The sequence below is a fragment of the Ptychodera flava genome, chromosome 11 (genome assembly GCF_041260155.1).
Source record: "Ptychodera flava strain L36383 chromosome 11, AS_Pfla_20210202, whole genome shotgun sequence".
In the NCBI taxonomy this organism is placed as follows: Eukaryota; Metazoa; Hemichordata; class Enteropneusta; family Ptychoderidae; genus Ptychodera; species Ptychodera flava.
In genome coordinates, this window is record NC_091938.1 from 20,556,944 (window position 1) to 20,578,148 (window position 21,205).

At 42.3% G+C, this 21,205-nt stretch overlaps 4 protein-coding genes across 4 annotated transcripts; 1 reads left to right on the plus strand and 3 right to left on the minus strand.

Moving 5' to 3' along the window:
• Positions 1–1,672: 1,672 nt before the first annotated feature.
• Positions 1,673–21,064, plus strand: LOC139143773 (uncharacterized). Its single transcript, XM_070714322.1, has 13 exons — positions 1,673–1,910; positions 11,948–12,255; positions 12,729–13,094; positions 13,576–13,691; positions 14,294–14,440; positions 14,919–15,072; positions 15,488–15,616; positions 16,124–16,285; positions 17,364–17,659; positions 18,584–18,833; positions 19,225–19,411; positions 20,081–20,196; positions 20,626–21,064. Exons 3-13 carry the CDS (start codon positions 12,803–12,805, stop codon positions 20,760–20,762), a joined length of 1,986 nt encoding a protein of 661 aa, XP_070570423.1. The 5' UTR covers positions 1,673–1,910; positions 11,948–12,255; positions 12,729–12,802; the 3' UTR covers positions 20,763–21,064.
• LOC139144402 (uncharacterized) lies at positions 5,716–6,636 on the minus strand. The gene has a single exon (XM_070715104.1). It carries the CDS (start codon positions 6,634–6,636, stop codon positions 5,716–5,718), a length of 921 nt encoding a protein of 306 aa, XP_070571205.1.
• LOC139144403 (uncharacterized) lies at positions 7,033–7,521 on the minus strand. Its single transcript, XM_070715105.1, has one exon. The coding sequence runs from the start codon at positions 7,519–7,521 to the stop codon at positions 7,033–7,035; it is 489 nt and encodes a 162-aa protein (XP_070571206.1).
• Positions 9,781–10,494, minus strand: LOC139144404 (uncharacterized). Its single transcript, XM_070715106.1, has one exon. The coding sequence runs from the start codon at positions 10,492–10,494 to the stop codon at positions 9,781–9,783; it is 714 nt and encodes a 237-aa protein (XP_070571207.1).
• Positions 21,065–21,205: the final 141 nt, after the last annotated feature.

The following is a 21,205-nucleotide window of genomic DNA, read 5'->3' on the forward strand; positions in this document are numbered from 1 at the left end:
TGTTTTTGCTTAAAAGTTGGTAAATGATTTGGGAACCTCGGTAACATTTCTGCTCTGCCCTATTATCTGATTGCGTCGATTTACTTAGGGAAGCCTGATAAAATGACATGTACCTTATCACCCCTTAGAGCACTGTGCAAGGGCACACCACTATCATGCGGTTCTTACACTATTGTTAGATTGAGACTGATTCACCGTGGCACCCAGTCATATTTCTTTGAACTTCGAACTTTTTCGGACGAAGCGATGCGACTCGGAACACGGCAAAGAGGTCGAAAATGCTAGGATGATGGAGCAAGAAAGACAGTCTAAAACAAACCGAGGCTGAACTTTGAAAGTGCGTTCGGGAAAGACGCATGCACAGGCCGAACTGTCTTTGATTAAAGAGACACTGGATCTTCGTCATCAATACCCTCTGTTTGTCGCGTGAATATATCTCTCGTACGTAAACAATTATCTGCGGTCAACAGACAGGCCACACCGATCGCTTATTCTGTTTCCCAAAATCTACTCGACCAGAAAATTCGAACATGTCACGTTTCAGTTACCGGCTAAAGTGATATTTTCAACGTTGACTTTTGCGTTGACTAGATAAAACTTTTACTTCTGGCTTAGTGTAAGAAACCGAGAAAAACAAGAACATCGACTTGCCCACTGAAATTCTACTCCATACAATCATTTTTCTCCAAGCACGTTCAATTGTCAATTCTTTTTTTTAAAATTTAGCCAGAGACTAGTATCACTGACTCTAAAAGCAAACTGAGTACATCAAAAATATTAACAAAAATAGAGTTAATCTCGACAAAATTTACATTTGCACAAAGGCTCCGTCCATGATTGCACTATAGTTTTGAAATCAAGTAAATCAGTAGTACAATGTTTCATATGTTGGGGTAGTGAGTTCGCAAAGTCTAGCAGCATAATTCGATAAAGACTATAATCCATATCTTGTTGTTCTAGAGTTTGTTTTTGATAGTTTTGATTTTTTAATTACATTTTACATGTTTGTGTTTGAACAAGTCCCACGTAAAGCAAGGGTACAATTTGTTAGTGTGATAGTTTTGTTATTGGCGTTGCTGCGAATGATCTACGCATTTTACGCATGCCCACTAAAAACAAAGCCAAAATAAACAAACAAACAAAATCCCCTATAACCTCTACCCCATAGCAACAAAAAGGAAAACTTCCAGTGTGCTATTTCTTCTTGAGAATGTATGCATCTATTTCACACTGTTTCATAAACGGTGATATTTTGGGAAGAATAAGAAGATTCGAATTTTCATGTTTTATTTTTTTCTTTTCTTTTAAATGATTTCAAGAATTACTTTTGAAGACCGATGTCACTCGAATGGTATCATCACGCAACCCTTGTCTTTACATTGGTTCCGTAATGTTGAGTTCCGCCGACTCTGAAATTTCTGTTTGGTGTGCATGAGATTACAGCAAGTATGTGGACTCAGTAAGTTCTTGAAGGTACTCCGACTATATGAAAAGGAAATAATCTAACAAAAGATTGACTACTGTTCAAAACTAACGAAAACTCTTCCGTTTACCTCCAATAAGACGTAAGCCGATGCCCTTGTTTACTCCAGGTCAATGGACAAGCGGGAAGTTCCATTGCTGGGCTATCCCCACGTTTCCAGGAATATTATCCGTTGCGCATTGTTCACGCAGAGACCCTCGAGGGTCTATGGTTCACGCAACGGAAACAAGGTCCGTCCAACAGGAAGTTTATTGTGCTTGGCCTATCCAGAAGTGCCCCAAAATACGAAGATAGGGAAGTTGTTTGCGCATCGGCTTCCGCGTCACCACAGAAGACATACAGCCCGTCAACATGCTTCGGACGAAATTTGTCATCGTCTTGCTTGTCATAGTTTATATCTGTCAGTCCACCTTGGCCCAGTTTGGAAGTAAGTGTGTCTTTTTGAAATTCTTATTGTGGTCTGTTCATACTTGTTCAGGGGGTTCAAAGTCCATACCGCCTTAACTTCTTTCGAGACGCATTTGCTGTGTCTTCGTTAATCCGGGCAATGATCTCCAGATTGTTTTGTTTATTCCTACACATTAACTATGGCGATAGAAGGAGCTCTCTTGTATCTCGATGGTTGAACATTCGGTGTTGAACACGGCTCAACACTGACTCCTGACTAAAAATCCGGTTCATGAAAGAAAAAAAAAACTGCCGGAGAGGACTCGAATACCACTCACTCTTTGGTTTGGATGTCTACCACGTCTCACGTATCCAGACTCGAGACGCCCGGCGCAGCGGATGGATGACACACGATAGTATCATTGGGGCTGTGTCTCAGTGATCATCGCGTGATGGCCCGAGCAGACGCTACACGTAAATGAACCGAGGATAGAATCGCTGGACCAAGAAAGTATGTGTTAACTGTGAACGTGACCACAACGCTCCAGTGAATGGTCCCTCCCACAAACGCGTGCCGTGACTGTTGCGATCTCAGATACGATCCATAATTTGAGAATTTGCAACAAATGTTGATAACAATATTGTTTTGACCCGCTGAAGTCCACAAATTATCTGCGCCAATTCTGAAATATTATCATGTACAAGAACATCTTGGTTTAATTCACGCACACATGATGTAATGCATGATGTAGTATCGTTGACAGGCTGGAGCCGGAACCCTCACTCCTTGCTCTGATAGATTGAATATGTTACGTTCCTGTAAAAGAACAGTTTGTTTTATCCATTATATGTAGTATGTGTGATTTAATATCCAACGTGATAGGCTCAGACATACAGGAAAATTAATTTCGCCAGCAAAAGAATCTTGATGATGACTTATCACAAGTTGTACTCAAGGAAATAGATGTAATAAAAAGGTAGATTTTAAACAATTTTGGACAGTTTTTAGTTGGTATTACTTACGTAGATAGACTTCACCTAAAAGATTCGTTCGATGCCAACATTTTGTATAGAATTTCACTGAGTGATAAAGTTTAGTTTACTCAGAAAGTTTTTTTTCCCCAAAAAACAGATACAAGCCACTCTGGGAATCTTCGGTCGTAGGGGGTTGACTTAATCGTCGCTTAGGGCGAATGACCAAGGATAACAGATTTTTTATTCATGACGTGAGGATGGGCCCGAAATCGTTAGAATGGAGGGCGATTTTCATATCAAAACGGTGCCACTGAAAGAAAGCATTTTCACATGTACATTGGTTCCATAACACTATCCATTTCGTCTTTTAAAGGACTCTTTACATATTTTTTTTTGTAACGTTGATCTATTTCCTCGTGGAGGTTTCCTGCAAGATGAAGCCCTTGACTCCAATACCATAACTTGATCCTCAGGAGTGCGCCCACATCTCATGATTGTCATCTAAGCCTTGGCCTGGCATTGGTAGTAGCATGTAGTATGTTTGGTTTCATGACCTACGGACCGAAATTCATGAAATTGCCCGATGTGCTTTGAAATCAAAGTCGGGTCCTGAACTAGACAAGTGACACATGACCCGGGAAAGTACGCCGTACATCCTGGAGTTGCAGGGTCTATGTGAACGCCATTGCTGGAACATCACATCAAATCGGCCAAAGGATAGCAGTTGAAACTTTTGATGATTGTCTTCGAGATTATTAAAAATGTCAACTACAGTTTCTTGTTCTACTCCCCAAAACATGTTGAAACACTAGTCATTGAGTTTGTCAACACAGCGTCTATACATGCAAAATGCACTGTCATTGTCACTTTTAAATTCTAGTCCGGAGCAGAATTCACTTTTTAACAATAATGCGTTCCAGACATGTACAGGCTGAGTTGGCAAGCTGTGCATCTTAAAAAACTAATTTCCGTCTGAAATGGTTCGACTTTATTTTCTTGTTTATTTGCGCCCCTTCCTATGGACCTAGGATGCTGGAAACTGTTTACACAACACAAGACCCATGGGTCAATTTGAGGTCGAATAATTTAGATTAATCAGCAACCATTCTATGAAATGCCTCCATAGAAAAATGCAACCACTGTGCTGATGACCCGGCCCCTCCAATCTCCGGTCTCCACCTCTTGACAAACAAGGGTTCAACGTTGGTGATAAACACGCCAAAAGGTCATTGAACTATACACAAACGCTTGCCCTAGACATTTAGGGGAAATAAATCAAAAAAAACGACAAATGAATAGTTTTTAAGTCATGTTTGCCAAACGATAATTTTTTCCCACAGTCATCTCCCTGTAGCTTATTTGCCGCCTGCCGATAATTATTAGAAATCTCGGGGTTAAATGGAAGGCAAATACAATAATTATCACACTTAATCAAATGACGTAAACAAATGCACTCGGGTCGGACGTACAGTGACGTGGACACGGTAGTTGATACGTCACGCCTTCAAGCTTCTTCCCCTCCACATTTTTTTTTTGGCACAGCACCTTTTGCTCATTGTGCATGTAAATTGACGTCACTGCGCTTGTATGTCAGAGGTTAAAATATCAGGGGGATGACGTGTACAGCTAATCCACGGGACGTCAACAAAGCTGAGTAACTGTCACGTGTCCGCGATCGGTTTCTTGGTGAGCAGGTTGTTTATCATCAGATAAAGAAGAATTGTTCGTCTGCTCGGCGGGCAACTTTTGAAAGGCGGGCAACTTTTGAAAAGCATACTCCGTGCGCATGTTGTTCCCCTGGATGGAGCTTTTTTAGCTCCATAGCCTTTGACGATATATGATAATTAGGCTAACCTAATGTGTAATGCAACCCAATGTGGCTGGGCACATTTAGAAGCAGGTTCTATATTGCGTGATGAGAAAGTTACGGTGCAGAGAGTGAGAACGACACTGTCTCTCCTTTGATGTGTAACAACGAACTAACTTTATTGCGTGAAAAGAGGCGCGAAAGTCACCTCAACCTGTCAATCAACCTGAAAAACTTGCAACATTGTCTCAACTTAGAATGAGGTATTTTTGCGTCCCGACATTTCTCCGGGGGCGCCAATAAAGAGTAAACCTGCCTAAGTACGTACTCTCTGTAGTTGTCTCAACAACTGAACAAATGAAAGTTGAAATATGAATAAACATAGTGTCAATGACAGAAAGTTGTCATCGATTTTTCTAAGCAAAGTCTGGTCACTATGATGTGACATGTAACTAGATAACGACAAAATGTTCATTTATACAAATGACTGTTAGCGTTCTTACGTGACATCAGTCCACGGAGTGTTCATTTCCGACATGCAGAATGTTCTCTGAATGCTGTAATATGAATTAAACAGATCGCTCAAGTGGCGAGTAATGCAACATTTGAATAATAACATTCTAAACGATAACACACAAAGGTTATTGAATCATCAAAGAACAACGTTAAAATAATGTCAACACATGTCATGGTTCATGAACTGTTTCAAATTTTCCACTTATAGACTACTGTTAGGAAGGAAATAATTCACTTTCGTAGTAATTCAGCCCAACGTCTAATCTTGTTTTGTGCTGTTACGGCAGCGTTTCTAATTGAACGTCTGTCATTAGATGCGGACTCAGTCGTGATCTGGTTTCCAGGGTCGGAATCACTAGCGGTGACACCACAGGTAGAGTTTGGGTCGTTACAAGTGATTTCAAGGGGGTACAATTTACTAATTGGACGATTTGTATGTCCGGATTTGGTTTCACGCTAGCTGACCGAACAAGTCCGTCTTTTCCGTATCGTAATTCCTGTACCACAGCAAGATTCCAGTTGATGCGACGTTTGTCATCGTTCTGTACTAGACCACGTCTCCTTTTTTGATCACATTACCCGTCTTACCCTTGGGGCTGTGACGCTCGCGAAGTGCGGGTAAATACTCCGCTGACCATCTTTGCCAGAAGTGCTCGTGTAACTTGGCAAGATATTTGACACGTTTCTCAAGTGTCGTCTGTTTGCTGGTTATGTACGTAGGGTCCGTTAATTCATCGTCGTCGACAAGTTCACGGGGTAGTGTGTTTATCAAACGCCCGTGCAACAGTAATGAAGGCGTTAACGGATCACACTCATCGACGTATGTGATGGGGCGGTCGTTCAGAGTAGCTTCGACTTCCGCCACGAGAGTTGTCAGTTCATCCAAGGTCACGCGTGCGTGTCCGAGCACTTTCTGCAGTGCGGTTTTAGTTAGGCCAAGTCTTTCCCAAAATCCGCCGAACCATGGGGCTCTTTTCGGGATGAAGATCCATTCTACGCGGTGATTGTTCATATATTCTCGTATTTCCCGGGAGTTGAGTAACTTCGTTATTTCTTCCGCAGCAGCGAGATATGTTGTCGCGTTATCTGAAACCATTTTGGATGGCAGCGACCGTCTGGCAGCGAATCTGCGAAACGCGTTTAGGAAGGTAACGGTCGATAAGTCTGATACCACTTCTAAATGGATAGCGCGCGTGACAGCGCATGTGAACAAGCAAATATATGCTTTGCTTGCCTCTCTGTTTTCAGTGTTTTTAACGAGGAGTGTTCCCGTAAAGTCTACGCCAGTGACCGTGAAAGGAGGCGTTTCATTCACTCTAAATGACTGTAGAGGCGGAGATACAGGCATAGTGTAGGCCTTTCCGATCACTTTCTTGCATATCACGCAGTTTCTGAGTACCGATTTGACAGTTTCTCGTATTCGCGGTATCCAATATCGTTGTCTGATGTGAGTAACTGTAGACGGCATACCGCTGTGTAGAACTTTTTCGTGGGCATGTCGAATGAGTAGCTGCGTGAATTTGTGCTTTCTGGGTATCAGCGCTGGAAATTTCGTTTCATAGTCGATGGGCGCATTGTGTAATCTCCCGCCCAGACGAAGAATACCACTTTCGTCGACTAAATAAACGAAGTTGTCTCACAAGAGGTGCTTTGGTTGCTGATTTCTTGTTGAAGGCTTCTATTTCGCGGCTGTACTCCTCAGATTGGATTGCCTTGATCCACCTCTTTTCGGCTTCTCTGATTTCTTTGGCTGAAGGAGAAGTAGAGTTGTGAGTTTGACCTTTGCCCTTCACCATGGAAACGAATCTGAGTACTAAGGCGGTTACTCTTAGCAACTTTGCAAACGAACTGTAGCGATTTACGTCTATGATTTGGCGATGCTACCGTTTGTGGGTTGGTCTGTTGCGTTTACTTGAGTGACGTCCGGCGATTCACTGCGCGTTTCTGGTTGTAGGGGGTCCGGGCTGTCGAACAACTCACATATTGGCCAGTCACCCTGCCCTAGCCAGGTGGGTCCGTTCCACCATAGGCGTGAGTTTTTGAGTTCTGTAGCTGATATTCCCCGCGTCAGTAGGTCAGCGGGGTTGTCTTTAGATGGGCAATACTTCACTTTGTAGGTAGACTTGTTGATTTCATTTATTCGGTTCTGAACGAACACCGGGAGTTTTTTATTGCCCGTGATCCAGTGGATGACAATTTGGCTGTCAACCCAAAGTACTTGCTCGGTGAAGCAAATGGTATCGCGTAGAGCGTCGACTACGTGGTTCGCTAGTCTTGTTGCGATCAAGGCTCCCATTAATTCCATTCGCGGTAGTGTAATATCTTTCAATGGTTTGACACGTGACTTGGCCATCGCGAGTGACGTTTTCTGACCACATCTTATGTATACTGCTGCTCCGTAAGCCTGCGGACTTGCGTCAGAAAACACGGTGTAGTTCACAGCGATCTGGATCAATGTCCGATATGAATTGGCGTGGAAGTTTTACATCTTGTGTACCTTCTAAGTCAGCGCGAATTTTACGCCATTTCTGCTCTAGCTTATCTGAAATTGGAACATCCCAATCAAGTTTCTCCTTCCAAAGTTCTTGAGTAAAGATCTTTGCCTTGATGTGTACGGGCGAAAGGTATCCCAAAGGATCAAAGATTGTTGATGTACAGCGAACAATCTCTCGCTTGGTAGGGAGGATATCGCTTTCCTCCAGTTTCGACGCGTAAGTCAATTCGTCGGAAGCTGTAAGCCATTTAGTACCGAGGGTATTTACATCTTTTTTCGTTTCAAGTACTCCGTCTTGTCGGGCGATTGCGTTTAATTTCGAGTCGTTGGAAGCCCAGGCGCGAAGTTTGAAAACCAGATGACTGCATCAGCGAGTTTGCCGATTTGTAGTACTGTATGGCGGAATCGGAGTCGTTCGTTCCACTCACAACGTTATCGACGTAGATATTTCTCCCGATATCGCTTGCGACTGGTGACGGGTTTGCTTCCATGTGCGTTTTGACGACTGACTGTAAGATAAATGGCGAACACACGGCGCCGAAGAGTACTACGTTGAACTGATATGTCTTGAAAGGGCTTTCTGGATCTGTAGGATCAGACAGCCAGAGGAATTTAGTATATTGTCGATCCTTTTCATCTAAATTCACATGCAAGAAGGCTTTTTCGATATCACTAGATATGCCGATGTTGTGTACGCGGAAGCGCAGGAGTATTTCGCTAAGTCGTTGAGTAAAGACGGCCCTGTTTCTAAACATTCATTCAGGCTTGGCTGATCGGTGGACTGTTTACAACTACAGTCATACACGATTCTTATTGGTGTGGTCTCAGAGTCTTTTTTCACGGCACGATGAGGGAGATAGTGTCCGCGCGATGTGTCATCATTGACGACTTCACTGATAAATCCACGTGACACCTGGTCGTTGATGATATTGTTGTATTTTGCTCGTAGCTCTGGGCTCAGTCTTCGAATCATTGAGCGCGTTCTGACGTTGCAGATACCGTAGTTGGTAGGTAGCGGTGGGTGATTATCGAGCCAAGGTAAACTTGCGGTTGTACTTTCCTTTTTCTTTACTCAGATGAGAGTCACGATATTTCTCAAATTCATCGGTTGTAGATGTGCCTGAGCTGACGTCTCTGACGCCGATTGTTTGTAAGTCCAATAACGTGACGTCAATTTGTCCTCCATTCGACTGTCAGTCATGACGTGTAGGATAGTTGTTTGAGTGACATGAGCAGAAGGATCGTGTGCACGTGGGTGCGTTGGCCCGGACAACAGGTATCCAAACTTGGATGAAACGGCAGTGGGTCCGGGTCCCCTGATGATATCATCACCAATTATTGACCAATAGTAATCAGAACCAATCAATATGTCGATCTCAACAACTTCAGTGTCAGCGTGGTTCACTAATGTTAAACCTTGTAGGTGGGGGAGATCGAGCACTGATTTATTGATGTGAGATTTCAGCGGTGTTGATATTTCGGTACCATCAAAACTTGAATGGTTATGTTTGAGCCAGTGTTAGTTTCAAGTGTCACTTTGGCGTTTTCCATCGAGCGTATGCCATTTGATTTTGCACCGAACGGTGCTAGGTTGATGAGCTCCTTATGCTCAGCTTTCAGTTTCAACTGTTCGGCACAAGTCGTAGTGATGAATGATCTTTGAGCCTTCGTCGATGAGAACGTTAGCTTTCATCTTTGTTTTTCCGTTGATAGCTGTTACGACCGCTGTTTTCAGTAAAACAGGTCCAGGGTGTGTTTTTCTTTCCTTCTATTGCGAGTTTGGTGTGTACTGTTTCTATCTCAGAGTTCTTTTTAGGGTTTTCGGCTTTACTTGTCTTCGTCGACGGATCACAGAGCGCGGTGTGATGTCTCCTATCGCACTTCTTGCAGCGATATTTTGACTTACAAGCTGATACCTTGTGTCTACCGAGACAATTGAAGCAAAGATTGTCACGCTTTACCACTTGTAATCTTTTGGCAGGATCAGCTACAATCTGGCACTCTGTCGGTGCGTGAGACACTGTTTTACAAAAAACACAGTTGCGCGGTCTCGGCTTTGGTTTCCCACCCTGTACCAAAAAGGTTGCTGTGCTTTCTTTAGGTTCCGATGAAAATCCGTCAAATTGCTCGAAACTGTTTTCTGAGTTGTTGCCTGACTGCAGGACTTCTATTTTCCTTTCGAAGTGCTTCGCGGAGTTCGCTGAGGTTCCACTCGTTGCTACCATACACTCTTGTTATTTGTTGACGGGTGCTGGTTGGAATTTTGTCCAGAATTAGGGGTACCAGCAGTTCTCCATAGCTGTCTTCTGCTTTCCCCAGTGCTTTCAGTCCCCGGATGTAGGACTCAAGTTTATCATAGAACGACCTGAGACTCTGCACATTCATGGTTGGTCGTTCTAGATCCCACAATGCCCTCATGTAAGCACTGATAACTTTGTGAGGCTGTCCGTATCGATTTGTCAAAAGTTCCATGGCTTGTGTGTAGTTTGAGTTCGACAATGAAAGGCCATCGATTGATTTGGCAGCTTCTCCTGTTAGATGCGCCTTTAGATATTGGAAACGTTGTATGTTACTGAGGTTAGCGTCGTCATGAACTGCCGCCTTGAAACCATCATAGAAACTTTGCCATTTCAGGATGTCGCCTTCAAATTTCTCGAGAGTCAGCTTGGGTAAATTCACATTTTTCTGAGTTGAAGGTAGAGTTGGCGTTGCAACGGCGATCGGCTCTAGTCGTTTACCAAGTTTTTCAGAGAAGCGGCGAAATGACACTAACCTGTCTGTGATTCTGGCGTCGTAGTCGTCTGTTACCCAAGTTTTCAAGTTCGGCGACATCCATTGCAGCCATAATGTCGGCATCAAGTTTGTTGAGGTGGGCCTGTTTCTTGGAGATATTTTCGATCGTCGAAATTAGAGTGTTTGCCCCTTCTTCGGTAATTTCATCGTGGCCTTGTCCTGTGATTTCTGATGCTTTGTTGATGAGTTTCGTCATCTGACCGCGATGAGCTCTTCTAGACAACTTCAACCGTTGAATTTGATGAGTGGCGGTTTGTTCACCGCCCGTGCCGCTGGCTCCTCCTGTTTCGGGCATTTTTCGAAATTGTCTGTGATTCTTGCACCGTATGCGGGTAACTGAGCTTTAGTCACACAATCCTGGTCTCGGCACCAAAAATGTGGCTGGGCACATTTAGAAGCAGGTTCTATATTGCGTGATGAGAAAGTTACGGTGCAGAGAGTGAGAACGACACTGTCTCTCCTTTGATGTGTAACAACGAACTAACTTTATTGCGTGAAAAGAGGCGCGAAAGTCACCTCAACCTGTCAATCAACCTGAAAAACTTGCAACATTGTCTCAACTTAGAATGAGGTATTTTTGCGTCCCGACAAATGCAACCCAATGCGATAACATTACTGGGATTATACATCATAGAATCGACTGTGGTTCAGTGCACAGTGAAGGGACTGTGTTCAGTGGCATAATTGTGAGGCAGGTTAGCTTCTACCACAGACAAAGACAAATATAGAAACAGTTTCTATATTTGTCTGTGCTTCTACGACGGCTTGAGGCCCTACGTTCGGTTGCCAGTGCAATACAAGATAATGAAAAAGTAGTGGGCGAGAGGTAAAAATCGTCAAATCGCTGCGGGAGCTCAGTCGTCGCGGAAAACTGTCACTTCCCCTCCAAAATAGTAATTTATATTCAAAATTCCTTTTATAATGTAAAATGACCCCTTTGCAACAGTTTTTCAAAATCTCAACATGTAGATGTCGCTCACCTCAGTATGTGAAGAATCCTATTTGGTATGAAGATGCATCAACGTGTAGGGGTTCGAATGTACTGGGCCATGAATATGCAAATGAGCTAAAATATGAAAATGATAAAAACACTCAGCACCCACCACCTCAGGTACAAACCTTGATATTTAGTACATGCGTGCATTCCTAGAGATACAACACATTAAAATTTTTCGAATGAGCACATATTTGTTTATGTAAATATCAAGATTCTGAATTTCAAGTCAAACATATATTCTATGAAATCGCTTTCTCCAATAACTCTCAAATTTGGTTTGAAGGTTCCTTTGGGAAATCATAGCAACATTTGCATCATCATATTTAATATTTTGACCCATTTTCAGGCTTTTGCAGAATTGTTCACCTACTAGTCTTCTCATTGTCAATTTACCATATTACAAGTCACGCGTGTGTATATGTCGATTCTGGTCAACTCGGAGTACAATATTATCAACTCTACTTTTCAATACACTTACTGTGTTTTCCTTCTCAGGAATTCAATTTATGGACAGGCCTCAGAATGTTTCGACGTTGACCGGCTCACACTTCGTCCTTGACTGTTCGGCCAACATGCACGCGTACGCCACTTGGACCAAAGACGGCCAATTCATCTCCACCACGCTGGCCTACTCTCAGCAGAGACTGTTTCTGTTACAGAGGAACAGTCTATTGCTTGTGGATGCTGACATGGCCGATAGCGGTGTGTACACCTGTAGGCTGAGTGACGGCTTCCATGTCATCGAAGCGAAGGCCTGGGTGGACGTGGCCGAAGCTGACGTTCCGCCGATAGTGACAGAAATGGTAATGAACGATCACGTGTTATCTTCATGCCCCTTTCATTGCAAGAGTATTTGTTTGTCACTCAGTTCTTTTGGTGATAATACCCAGGGTGCACCAGATGTGGCAACGTATGACCGAACCGCACCAAAAACTTTCTGAGATGGTTTTTCAAATTCTGCAAATTTGTCGACGAGATGTAAATTGTAACCAATCTCCTGCCATTTGGCCATCCCTTAAATGGTAGTAACGATACCTATTGTATATTCTGTGCCATTCAATTCGACTTGGAAGGTTTACAACAAGCTGCAAATACGTTTGCAGCTTGCAGTAAACTTTCTAAGGGATAACGGCAGAAACTGTCACATGTTGTAAAATCGATTCTCGGCTCTGTCAACAGGAAGGACACCTCTTGCAGTCAGAGAGCGTTTCGTAAGAGAGCATCGACATTGAATGATAATAATTTCATACACAAAACGTATGTTTACTCTCAACAGGCGACTGTGGAATCGCTCGTGCGCGTGGCAAGATCGTCGGCGGACGGCTCTCAAAACTCGGCGAATGGCCCTGGATGGCGATGCTCTACAGCACCGAACGCAACAAATACTTCTGTGGGGGCGTGCTGTTGAACCGACGTTTCGTCATGACAGCTGCGCACTGCATTCACCTCTCTCAGGCTACCGAACAGAATTTGAAAGTCTACCTTGGAAAGTACAACGCCGATGAGGAAGAGGATCACCAACGAGTATATGATGTCGCCGAGATTATTTTACACCCGGATTACCAGGTAGAAACCTTCGATGCGGACATCGCCCTCTTGAGACTGGCCCAGCGTGTGGCCTTTTCAGATTACATCATTCCAAGTAAGTTTGATGTATCCGTCTTGGTAAGACCGTATTCACTGAAATCACTCGCACACGGTTTTTTCCCGTCAGTTTTGGAGTGCGCCACCTATGGACAAAATCGATTGCTCCAGCCTGTCGAATCACGCGCACGAGAAAATCGACGAATTTGACTTCCCCATAGGATTACACAGAGATTCGCGAGAAAATTTCACTTTTCCACAAAAGTTTGCTCAGACAAAGGTACAATGTATTGTCCTCTCGAAAGGAACTTGAAGATTGTCGAACGTTTATGCCGACTTTGCATTATTTATTCTTTTGAAATTCCTGGCTTCATATCGCCATACCTTACGATTCGCTATGAACTCATCTAAGTCTTTTTAGTATGTATCCCAAGTTTTAAAAAAGGAGCCAGTGTAGACGAAAGGTTTAAAGACTTGCCCTTCAGGTTAAGGTTTGCCGCACCACACCTTTCATTATTGAACCTTCCATGTGTTTTCAGTATGCATCCCAAGTTCCAACTCGGCAGAAAACATGTTGAGGGCAGGCAAAGCTGGAGTTGTGACAGGCTGGGGTGAAACACAAGAAGATGACGTGTCGCCCAACTTCCTTCGAGAGGTGAGAAAACTTTCGTAATTGTAAACACTAACTAGCTCCCAACCTTTCTACAAACTATCACTCGTCTTCGAATCTAACCGACCATCTTGTCAGGTATACAAGTTACGTACCTGTCTATCTACCTATTACAAGAGGCAACCTACATATATATATATATATATATATATATATATATATATATATATATATATATATATATATATATATATATATATGTGTGTATATATATATATATATATATATATATATATATATATATATATATATATATATATATATATATATATATATACACACACACACATCAGGATTGACTGAAGTGACAAACTAACCGAGTTGTGACTCTGAGTTTCGCGCTGACGACCGCAAAGGGCGCGAAACTCAGCGTCACTACTCAGTGACTTTGTCACTCCAGTCAACCCTGAAGTACAAATCGCTCCGTGGAATGATCGCATCGAGCACTTTCTCAACCAGCGAGTAAAACCATGTACTGTCCGCAGCGTTCGCATATACATGCAGTGTTACGCTTGCATACACGTACATCTGCCCATCCCACCGCTTTAAAACGCATAAAGCCTTGTTTTGAACGTTTTTGTGGACAGGTTCGCCTGCAAGTTGTCGATCACAACATCTGCGGAGACAGGCACTCAAATGTCGTCACCAACAACATGTTTTGCGCCGGTCCACCACTTGGTCAAGAGGGGAGAGACGCATGCACCGGTGATAGTGGGGGACCATTCATGAAGAAGGTATTAAGCAATAATTATTTCATGTAATGTTCTATAACTTCAAATAGTCAGCAAGCAAAGACTCGTGCCACCATTTTCAACTAAATACTGAAAGTCGGATTTCAAAAACAAGGGCCTGGCATGGGTAAAAATGGAAAGATGCTTGTATATTTCGGTAATCTGTCTCTACAATACCGTCTGCACAGGAATAATTCATTGTTTATTCCGTCGCATGTAGCTGTTTTAGTCAACTGGAATACCTAAGCCTAGAGTATATTGAGGTCTTTTCAGAGCCACACATCACCATCATTCAACACCAAATATCAACTGAGCTTCAGTGTTGAAAAATGTTGGTGAAGCTTTTCTTTACATAGAAGTGCAACTAACGTGAAAATGTGAAAACAATAGCTTCGGACCGGGTGACTAATACGTGGCTCACAAGTTTACATGTCTAAAATGGCATATCTAAACGACATCTTTGTGTTTGAAATGTTCGTAGAGTGGCGAACGCTGGTATTTGTTAGGTCTGGTCAGCTGGGGTGTGGGTTGTGCAAACCCGAATCTACCGGGCGTCTACACCACAGTGCATAGATTCCACGACTGGACGGAGAACAATATTCCCGATGGAGAGGAAAGTTGTATCACCACAGAAGGTATACCCCCAAAATTTCTGTGTCTGCGTCTTGCAATACCAATATTCACCGCTACATTCATGTTTTCTTGTGAAGGGCTTCCACAAATTGTAAGAAAAGATTAGAAAATCAATTGCAGCAATTACACAATTTATGATATTATTGGAATTATGAAACCGAGACGTGTGGTTTGTTGTAAAATCGCAAGCAAGAAATAAATTTATTGGAATTAGTACATTGGAAACCTAAGACCCGTATCAAATGAAAAGCTTGAACATTATAATGATTATCTAGAGCTACTTCAATTGAGAGAGAGAGAGAGAGAGAGAGAGAGAGAGAGAGAGAGAGAGAGAGAGAGAGAGCGAGAGAGAGAGAGAGAGAGAGAGAGAGAGATTGATGCATTGATTTCATTTAGCTCTTTCCCATGGTTTTTCAGAAAACTATGAGAGTCAGTTAGAAGAGAAAGACGCCACGATATCCGGTCTGGAAGCAACGATAGCTAGCATGACGAGCGAAATTTCTACTCTTGAAGAAAGGTTGGAAACTTGTGCCGCGATCGACGATGGTAATTATTCTCTCGTGAAAACGTGATAACATGGTCAACCACTGCACTGTTTGGCAGACAATCATTGCATTTTAGTCCAACAGATCGTATTGGTGGCGCTGTTTGTCGTGCTCTCGGTTTACGTTGCGGTAGCCTATTATAAAAACCCCCATATTTTCCGTGTGATATAGAAATAACTCTTTAAGCATTTCACTCCCATCGATATTTCCTTGTCTATTTATCCATCCACTTATTGAATTTGGTGGGACTTCACCGAAGTCTGGTGGCAAAATAGTTCTTTATTTATCTATAACTTCAAGTTTGAGATAAAAACAACATTTTTATAATACGTAGACAGAGTGAATTGCTTGTTAGTCAATGCAATTAATACCTGAGTAATATCGACGGCTCCTTCTCTCGATTAAGCAAAAAAAAAAAAAAAAAAAAAAAAAAAAAATAAAATAAAAAAATAATGGAAAAAAATATCTCAAGGTTGACGATTTAAATTCTAAATTCTGTTCTCTCTAGTGGACGATTCGTCATCGCTTTCTTCTCTCCCGCCTGTCGTTCCTATCGACGAAAGAACACGCTGTGACGGCTACTGCCCCGGTAGTTTCACCACCAGAGCTATCTGCATCAACGGCTTCTGTCAGTGCCTCTCAGCTACCTACGACACGTACACATGCTTACGTAAGTCGCTCCTCAAATAATTTAACAATAGTCATCGCATCGGCTTATTGGTTGAAAAGACAGACTTCCATAGGACGTAGACTCATGAGTTTTCGTGGACGTATTTTTGGGAAGTTCAAGATTTCACGCTTCTGTAGTGTAGTTTCTGCAAATTGAAATCAAAAGAGCATGTATCCCTTCGTAGTTACACCAAAATCAATACTGTATTTACCCTCACAGGTATAGGCCAGTATCAAACGCAATGTAGGGCTTAACCGTAAGATGTTCCTTAAATTAGGTTTTAAGCATAGAACACATAAATTTTGAAATACTCTTGTCCCCTTTATTGACTATGTTTACCTGGAGTACTTCCATAGCACGTTGATAAATTGCCAATACAGTGTACGCTATGTTTGAGTTACTAGTACGATGTTGCTCTTGACAATTGAATTTTAAGTCCGGACAGAAACCCAGTGGTCAGAAATAACAGAGCGCCATGCCAATGTAAAGTCCATGTTTTGAAACTGAAATATTTTGAACGCATTGCCAAGACATCAAAATTATGCTAGGTGCATGTAAAAACTATTGGAAATACTGTGAAGAATCACTGAGATTTGCAAATTGTGGCCTGACAGGCCGTGCGTAACAATTCCATGATTTACAAAGTTACCGTAAATTGCAACATTGCCCAAATACACTCAGTTTATCCGTCATTTAAAGAGGGTTTATTGTGAGTGTTGTACTTTATATCACTAACCGTGTTCAACCGATTAATGACCACCACACTTTTATGAATTCTGTCCAGGGAGCATTCGAGGAAAACGTGCAAAAATCTCCCACACCGCGTCATATTATAATCGGTAGCTGAACCCCAATTTTTGAAACACTGTATGGAAACGCCTTTTTCAGCTTATAGGAATCCCTACATATTTCCTTGTTCTTTGTCATACATGTCAATCACTGTACATGTTCTTAGAAAGGGCAGAAGATGAATACCCACCAACAAATTGACCTAACGAAGCCGCACCCTTGAATTTTACTACTTAACCTGTCGTTGCGCGATACCACATTCTCACTAAATTCTCATCTTCCTCGTCAGCTGTGGTTGGCGGCTGCGAGATTAAGAAGAACGCCGCGAATCCAGCGGCCACAGCCAAGCTGGAAGGCCAGGACAGGGAACTGTACAGCTGTATTGACAACGACAATGACGACTATGAGGTGCACGCCATCGGCGTTTACGAAGGAAGGGCACACCGTACGGCGACACGGAGCACCGTCCGCATCCAGAAAGTGGCCCGGCCTGACAGACCGATCGTTTTGGTCCTTGCAACTTATGAACCCATCAACTGGGTTGTGGAAATGCCCAATGACGTGACAATAGATCGCGTTCTCCTGGTGAGTACAATGTGAAGTGGATGGTCCCGTTCTGCTACAAAAGTGTTTCATATTACAGAGATTTTATAGCAATATACCTATATATATTCTATTGCCTGCTCATTGTTTCCATTGTGGTCAATATATTGAACAGGCTTTCGATAACGAGATTGCTTTTCCTCCAGGAACATCAGGCGCGTCCTTTCAGTTTATGGTTTAAGAGTAAGAACAAAATCTACCCAACACATTCTTTACATATAAAAACACAAATAAACAAAAGACCTCCAAAAAAGAAAAGGACAACAACAAACAAAAAACAAACAAACAAATACATGTTAAAGGGCACAGTTACTCCCGCGTATTTGACTTGATTTAAAGGGATATAGTCGTCGGAACTGCGCCTGTGCAAGTTTCTCGTTTACAAACAATGTATTTCGTGCAAGATATCAAAATGCACCTCATCATCATAGCTGCAACATTTAAATTATATGATGATAGATTATGACAAACATGTTTTAACTGTCATCAATCACCATTGTGCCTTGGATACATTGTTGCCATGGGTCGTATGGGTCCCGCCCATACGCCCTTTGAGCGCAGTTCCGACGACTATACCCCTTTAAGAACATGGACAGTGATCCCCAAAACGACTCGGACATAGGGCTTTGGGAAACATTAACAGATGCACGGAGATAAGATTCGGGTCAGAAAAGTGACATCAGTTTTTTAAAAAAAATCACCTTAGAGTTTGCAGAGCACGCATACTCTTGCATGCATTCTTCCTCTGTCTTTTCACTCCTCTGCCATTTTCACCATGGTGTTTTCTCAGACTGTTGTCAGATTTCATCAATGTCAATCGACAGCATTGTTTTCCGCATTTTTCCTTTAAAAAAGATAACATTTTTATATCTTGCATAACAATTTATATGCTTTCCATGCTTCCAGATAGCCTACCACATTTCGGACACCGATGTAGTGGCTCGAGGGGGCGCCATTCGCACGGTGGAGCGTCTACCCTACAGCACCGAAACGCCGTACGGCTACGGCAACGATAACGGAGGCGGCAACACGGCCGGCTTGCTGCTGTACATCGATGGACGATTTGGACCGGTGACGTCATTTACTGGGACTTACAAAGCCGATGAGTGGTCCCTGTCGGTCGGTTTATTAGCCCAGTCACCATCAGTACCCGAAGGTAAAGATGTCACTCTCATTACCCCAACATGGTCTTAAATCCTGGTAATTTTTGAGATATGTACCATGTCTAGACAAAACATTCCTCAGAAAAAATGCAAATTTATTTGAAGTATTCCCAGAGAAAAATCTTGCACAATCATGAGAAGCCTTAGAAGAAGCCTTTTTAGAATACATTTGTATTGGATCACCAAAGCCGAAGCTTTAAGTGAAGAAAATCAATGAAAAATTCGCAAAAAATCCACACTCATCCAGTTGATGGTCGTTCACATGACGGAGAAGGGCTAAGACGTGTTGTTCACAAACCGATTATAAATGAAAGAGCAGGCAATCAAACGGTAAGAGACAGACAGACAACAAGCAAAACTGTGTTCCATTGTTTTCGTCGACAGCGGGAGAAGTGAGCCAGAGTTTTTGGACGCGATTTGCATTCCACTACGATGACAGCTGGACTGATTGCCATGGCGACCAATACGTCAAGAGGACATCATATGACGTGGGCAGATACGTAGGTGTGGTTCTATGCACCAGCACAAAGTATAAGATTCTTCTGGCAGACGATCTCGAGGAAGAGTTTCTGTGAGTACAGATGACGGAGATGTTATTCTAAATAAGGAGCAACAGCCTTCCCATAGATTGAAAAGCATATTGTTGATGTCCTCGTTCAGGGACATTAACCCTTTTAGCGCCAAAGTCTATTTTTGTCCCCTTTGTAAAATAAACCGCACTCAATTTTTCTCAGATGCCGAAATTTTGAGAAAAAAAAACTGTAGCCAATGAAATGTGATGTCCATTTTGTCCAAAATTATAACAAAGTACAGAAAAATTCATAAAAATTGGTAAAATACTGCACTAAAATTTTGGCGGGGAAAAAAAATAAAGCGCTCAAAGGGTTAATTACTGTTTGCTACCAGAGACAGGCTAATCCCGTCTATCCATCAATCAATTATGATTACAGTGGAAAATTATTTCAGAGTTTAACTTTTTAATTATTGATGAGTGACTGCTGATCGCAGAAGAAAACAGGCATGGAAACAACGTATTCAACTCATAGGAAAATGGGTAGAGAGCGTGATGGCGCTGTTCCGAAGGTGTGCACGCAGCTAGAACTATGACAATTCTCCGTGTGCATCACTATGCCTCTATATAAGCAGTGGATGTTGCAATGGTATCGTTTCCCTATTAAATCTGGAAAAGGTGTTACACAAGCAAGCTTTTGAAATTGCTGTAAAATTTTATTCTCCTCAGCAACGTGGCTGACCAGAGCGGCAGCGGCAAGGATCATTGCGAGTTTGTCGGTGCCCCGAACGAACTCAACGTTGAAAGCCACAGCGGTAACATCTTCAACGCTCCTCTGGTACCAGGTACGTCAAAGGTTGGGATTTTCCCGGGGAGGTTTTGACAACTTTCCAATAGTCCGTGCATGGCTTTGTTACTTCATATTCAATAAATATACACCTTGGTTTAACATTTCAGTTACACTTAAATGAAACTCAAAGGATGTACACGACTATGTATGTTAAGGTACCACGCGCCTCGAAAGTGAAAGAGTTAAACTTTTGCTCAAACTTCTCTCAGCGAAACGTTCAACCATTCTTCTCAACAAATCAACATTAAAAAATCAGGAGGTCTCACCGTGCAAAGATTTTGTCAGATTGGTACTGGAGAAGTAAATTTCTTAATAGTTACCAATATTTGAAATTTGAAATGGCCGCCATGTGTTAACTTTATGAAGACTTGCTTGACAAGTCTGTCTCCCTTTGTAATATACCCGCATTTTGACATTTTTCCAGGTTATCACCGCGCTGAATGGGGCGAGTCCCCGGAGTTTGGTTTCATCGGAGGCGGAGTTGGAACGGCATGGACTGGCAAGTACCCGGCGCGGTCCTATGAATGCGGAGTCAACATTCCGGGAAACTTAATGCCATAGAGAACGATTCATCCAGGAAAACAGATTTGAAGACTCTTTCGAATGTGTAATCGCTGAATTTCCCTGAAAAGTCTTGAAATGTGAGGACACAAAAAATTATTATAATGAGCAGAATTCCAAACATTCCTGATGTTATTTTAAAATAATTATTGACACAGTCCTCTTCCCTCACGTATGTTGCTGAATTATCAGTCCGGACCTTTATCTTGTTATTAACATATGATATTATGCAAAATGAATTTGATGAGTTTTAGTGTCAGATGCATTTTCTTTGTTATAGAATAAAATCTTTATTTCTCATATTTTTTCAAATGTCTAATTGTTTTCAACTTACATATCAACGTGTTCGTTTTCGTCCATGCATTTTGTTGCACCCCCTCGGCAATATCTCGTCGATTACCTTTTGAAAATTGTGCCGTTCCTCCACAGAAGTCTGATCAACA

Bases quoted from the DNA above. Each gene is read 5' to 3' on its own strand.
- LOC139144402 (XM_070715104.1), bottom strand. From the start codon at position 6,636: ATGCCGTCTACAGTTACTCACATCAGACAACGATATTGGATACCGCGA.
- LOC139144403 (XM_070715105.1), bottom strand. From the start codon at position 7,521: ATGGCCAAGTCACGTGTCAAACCATTGAAAGATATTACACTACCGCGA.
- LOC139144404 (XM_070715106.1), bottom strand. From the start codon at position 10,494: ATGTCGCCGAACTTGAAAACTTGGGTAACAGACGACTACGACGCCAGA.
- LOC139143773 (XM_070714322.1), top strand. From the start codon at position 12,803: ATGGCGATGCTCTACAGCACCGAACGCAACAAATACTTCTGTGGGGGC. The intron at 13,692-14,293 runs GTGAGAAAACTT...TTTTGTGGACAG, and splicing joins CGCCCAACTTCCTTCGAGAG to GTTCGCCTGCAAGTTGTCGA. The intron at 15,073-15,487 runs GTATACCCCCAA...ATGGTTTTTCAG, and splicing joins AAGTTGTATCACCACAGAAG to AAAACTATGAGAGTCAGTTA.